The sequence below is a fragment of the Mandrillus leucophaeus genome, unplaced genomic scaffold, assembly GCF_000951045.1.
Source record: "Mandrillus leucophaeus isolate KB7577 unplaced genomic scaffold, Mleu.le_1.0 Scaffold350, whole genome shotgun sequence".
In the NCBI taxonomy this organism is placed as follows: Eukaryota; Metazoa; Chordata; class Mammalia; order Primates; family Cercopithecidae; genus Mandrillus; species Mandrillus leucophaeus.
The window spans coordinates 1,321,489-1,326,351 of NW_012103699.1; the positions used below are offsets into that span (position 1 = coordinate 1,321,489).

The 4,863-nt window shown below is 42.8% G+C and overlaps 1 protein-coding gene across 1 annotated transcript in view; it reads left to right on the forward strand.

Annotated features, from left to right (window-relative positions):
- The window catches only part of TARBP1 (TAR (HIV-1) RNA binding protein 1), a 117,833-nt gene that overhangs the window by 24,795 nt on the left and 88,175 nt on the right, over window positions 1-4,863 (forward strand). The window contains 1 exon segment of the mRNA XM_011989377.1: window positions 4,162-4,259. Within this exon segment, the coding sequence (XP_011844767.1) occupies window positions 4,162-4,259 (98 nt within the window).

A 4,863-nucleotide genomic window follows, 5' to 3' on the forward strand; every position in this document is an offset into this window, starting at 1 on the left:
ACGGGATTTCACCGTGTTAGCCAGGATGGTCTAGATCTCCTGACCTCGAGATCCGCCCGCCTCGGCCTCCCAAAGTGCTGGGATTACAGGCATGAGCCGCTGTGTCCGGCCAGTTATTTTGCAGTTTTAAGGATGAGCAATGGTGTTTCCATGCTTCCTGCAACTCCCATTTCCTCTGTTACAGAAAGCAAATCCTGTGGCCTCTTTTAACGAAATATTTTGGGATTTACCCCTATGTCTTGACATAATATATCTTAGTTATATAATAAAATATATTGTCACAGGTAAAATTTTGGTTAAATGCATGTTCAGCATTTATACAGTTATGACCGTAAATGCTGCTCACAGGTGATCTATGTAGGAAACTGATCATTTTTCTCTTCCTGCAAGTTTTTCATATAATTTTGACGTTTTAAAATGTGTTTGATTCTTTCTATACTTACCACGGATTCCTTCTTAAATTCTTAACCAGTTGACTAAATCTTTCCTCTGCAAAATCAGATCATCCGAGGTTTTATACGTTTTCCTAAAGAAGCTTCTCTCAGAGTCCCCTTACATGCCCAGATGTGGCAGGTTTCTCCCTGTGCCTGGTGCACAGACCTCACGCTTACCCTGGGATTCCCTTCACCTGGGTGCTCTGTTGGATCTCATTTCCTGTAGTTCCTATCTTCCTCTTTTTTGCTTTACTCGCTTGTGTCAGCACAGTGCATTCTCTAGCAGTTTCCTGAAATAGGATTTTTTTAAGGTCTTGTTTGTCTGATAATTCGATCAAAAGCTCCTTTATGTCTGCCATCATGTTTTTCTCTCATTTCCATTTGACACTTTTGGAGTTTCTCTCCTGAAAATCCCCATCTGCTCATCTGTTTATGCATATTGTTTACCTTTTCCATGAGATCTTTTAGCATATTAATTATAGTTACCTGCAAGTTTGATACCCGGACCATCCAAGTTTGGCTTTGTTTTCTGTTGTAGTGTTTGTCTATGGAGTCGCTTTTTTTATGTCTTACTGTAATAACAGTAGAGATGGAAGTAAATATTTCTGCCTAGGGATAGGCACCTTTACTTTGTGGCGTTGAGTTAGTCTAGGTTGTAGTTGAGCTGGGTTTGGCGTTGGTTGCTATATTTGTTTTCAGTGCACTCTACAAACTTTTCCCAGGTGGATCTTGTGGCTACTTGCTTAGCTGAAGCCTGGAATCCCAACCTGGGAGGCCTGTGCCACAGTTGGAGGTCTTCAGCCAAGGCTTTGTCCATCCCTCGGGTAGACTGCTGATGCTTGTTCCTTGGTGCAAGAGATGAGGCAGTGACTTTTTATTTATTCCACTGCAGCCTTGTATTAGGCCCCATGTGTCTGAACATCAGCATTCCTGCTCTTTCGCTGTCTCTGCTCCCTCTCCATGGCAATAATCATTGCCTCCTACTTAGGGGTGGGTTTAGTTTCCTGGCCCTCACCTGTGGCAGCTGCATCCTGCACGTGTCTGTGGTAGGTCTTGGGTGTAGTGTCCTGCCCTCCTCCAGCACCTGCAGACCAGCTTTGTATCAGTGCAGGATATCTGGCAGTAGAGGGGATTTTCTTCCCCTTCCACAGCATAAGATGCATTCGCCTAATATCAGTGCAGGGCGAAGGGAGCAGGTTTTCTGTTCCTGCCCTAGAGGCAGCCAACTTTTGCCTGGTATGAAGTCAGGGACAAGGGTGAAAGTGTGGGAGGGTTTCCTGCCCCTCCACAAGGGGCAGACAGCTTTGACCTCCTGTCGGAGAAGGATCCAGGAGAGCAGGCACGTTTTGGCAGTTGATCACCAACTTGTACTCCTGCAGGGCATGGCTGGGCCTCTGTAGTTAGTCCTGCTGCCCTGGGTGCCTACTCCGGGGATCTCCTGCCCTGGCCACAGTCTCTCTTGAGAGCACCAGGGCAGGCTTGAAGAAAATTGCTGGTAAATGGATGTGGACTCCTTCAGCAAGCTGTCAGGCTAGCCCACCTTGGTCTTTAAAAACTTGTCAAAATGCCATTTTTAAAACTGCTTTTTGGGTGACCATGTCTTCCTCCTGTGCCGGAGGTAGAACAGTTTGTGTGGCCTTTCCATTCTTGGAGCGGCTTCCTTCCTTTTGGAATTCAGACCACCTGGTTGCATTGTGACCTCAGCTCTAATGCTCCCCCCACCCACCGCACAACAGTTTAGGATTTTGTAGACTTTTCAGCCTTTCCTCTTTGTATGACAATAACGATCTCCTATGGTTTTCTATATCCTAATCAGCAGCTGAAACCATACATGTCTAAGTGCCTTTATTTTGTCCTCACATTTCATTGATTTTTTGACTGAGGGTAGAATTCGAGCCTGGAAGATATTTCCATGCAGAATTTTAAAGGTATCGATTGTCCCAGAAGCTAAAGCTTCCTCTGTTGAGAAATCTGAAGCCATTCTGAATCCTGTTTGTTTATACAGGAACTGTTTTTCTCTATGGAAGTGTGTAGGATCAGTGGCTCTAGCATTCTGAAATTTCACAGTTTTGATAGGTGTCTATTTTCATCCTTGTGCTGGGCACTTGCTGGACTTCCTATGCAATCTGGAAATCGTGTTCTTCAGTTCTGGGAAATTTTCTAGAATATTTTGTGGATAACTTCGTCCCTTTCTGTTTTCTGTTCTTTTTTTAGATATTGAACTTACTGGACTTTCTTGAAAGCATCTTTTCTAAGGATTTTCTATGATTTTGGATTGAGTTTTTTTGTTTTTTTTTTTTGAGACAAATCCTCGCTCTTGCCCAGGCTAGGGTGCAGTGGCGTGATTATAGCTCACTGTAACTTCAAAATCCTGGGCTCAAGGGATCCTTTCATCTCAGCCTCCGGAGAAGTGGAGATGATAGGTGTGTACCACCATGCCCTGATAATTTTTTAAATTTCCTTGTAGAAACAGGGTCTTGCTATGTTGTACCAGGCTGTTCTCAAGCTCCTGGTCTCAAGCAATCCTCCTGCCTCAGCCTCCCAAAGTGTTGGGATTACAGGCATGAGCCGCCATGCCTGGTCAGAATATCCCCTGTTTAATAATATCCTGTTCTTATAACAGTACTGTCTTCTTAAGATATTACTGAAAGCTTTTTTAAAAGTTTTCTTCTCCCTGTGTAATTTTATTTTCTCCAGTTTCCTCCTCCTCCTCCATTTGTTTTGGTCTTGATCTTTAGTTTAGAGGTTTCCCCAACTGTCTGATGATTTTAGATCCCTGTTTATGTTTAAGGATAAGAAATCAAAATTGGGTTTAAAGCTCTAAGCCCATAAGTGGTGCTGTTGACTGAACTTCACCATAAGGTGATTTGGCCAAGCCATTTCACTAGGGAATCTTGGATGTATTTTCAGGTCTTTCCTCCTGGGCTGGCCAGATTCTGCAGAGAACATCTTCCGGTTGTCTGATGCATAGTGAGGGCCTGGCCAGTATTCTGGGACCTGAGGGGACAGGTAGAGAGGAGTCTCAGCATCCAGGGTGCACACATGTTCGCTGAATCCCCTTTGTCAGTAAGACTAATGTCAGCTGTGTCCTGCGCCTCCCAATTTGGAGACCCACTATTTTACCTTCTCCAGAAAAGCAGTTCTAGTCTTTTTCCTGTTTAGGACATAGGAAAGGGGCCTGGGGATATGACTGTTTCTTAAACACTGAACACATCCTCTTTAGTTTAGCCTCACTTTTCACTCCACTTACCAGAAGTAACTTTTGCAACCACTTCCTTTGGTTCAGGGGGATTTTGCAGTGTAAATCAAATTGTTTCCTGGCTTTCCCTCAACTTAAAATTCTCATGACTTGAGTCAACTTGGCTTTCATCTGATTTTCACATTCTGTATTTTACTGCTGTTGTCTGCTACCCGTGTCCTCCATTCTTTTGGGGTTTTGCCCTTGAAAAATCCTTTACTGTTATAGTGAGATTCTTAGGGAGAGAGAGTAGAGTTTATATGTGCAAATCTGCCATTTTTACCCAGAACTCCAAAACAGTAATCCTAGTGTTAAAAAAAAAATCTCCCTCAGATTCCCAAGCCCCCTATCCAGGCTCTGATACAGGGGCACCTCCATTATTAGAGAATATATTTGGTAATAGTAGTAGTATCTTAAGAACTGCTGTCGTTGAGAAACTTATGAAATTTGCAAGAGGAAGAACTAATTTTCTTTTTTAAACCATATCAGGCCCAAGTCTGTTTTGGTGGTCTGAGAAGAAAAAAGATGAACTTCTAAAGTTTTGGGAAAATTATATTTTAATTATGGAGACTTTAGAAGGAAATCAGGTAAGTGTTTTTCTATTTTAGCAAATCCTATAGTAGATAACAATTTTTCTTTTTTAAAAACATTCATTAAAAGCAATGCAAAAATACCAACTCAGATATAGCTGGTGATGATAGAATCCAAGTATACTTTGTTTTCTGGCATAAATGCAACTTAGAGTGTAACTTGTTTCAGTAAGTTAAAGAATATTTTCAGTTGACTTAAATTATTCAAAAATTTGATCTTCCCTTGCCATTCTAAAACTTTTAACATTTATCACTATCAGTATCACCCAAATGGCTTGTTACAAAGTATAAATTGCCAAGCCCTATCCTCAGACTTTCTGGTTCAGTAGGTCGGGGTGGGGCCTGGGACTTTGAGTTTTTTTTTTTTTTGAGACAGAGTTTTGTTCTCTCACCCAGGCTGGGGTGCAGTCGCATGATCTCAGCTCACTGCAACATCCGCCTCCTGGGTTCAAGTGATTCTCCTACCTCGGCCTCCCAAGTAGCTGGGACTACAGCCACGACACTGGGTAATTTTTGTATTTTTAGTAGAGACGGGATTTCACCATGTTGGCCAGGCTGGTCTCGAACTCCTGACCTCAAGTAATCCACCCACCTCGGCCTC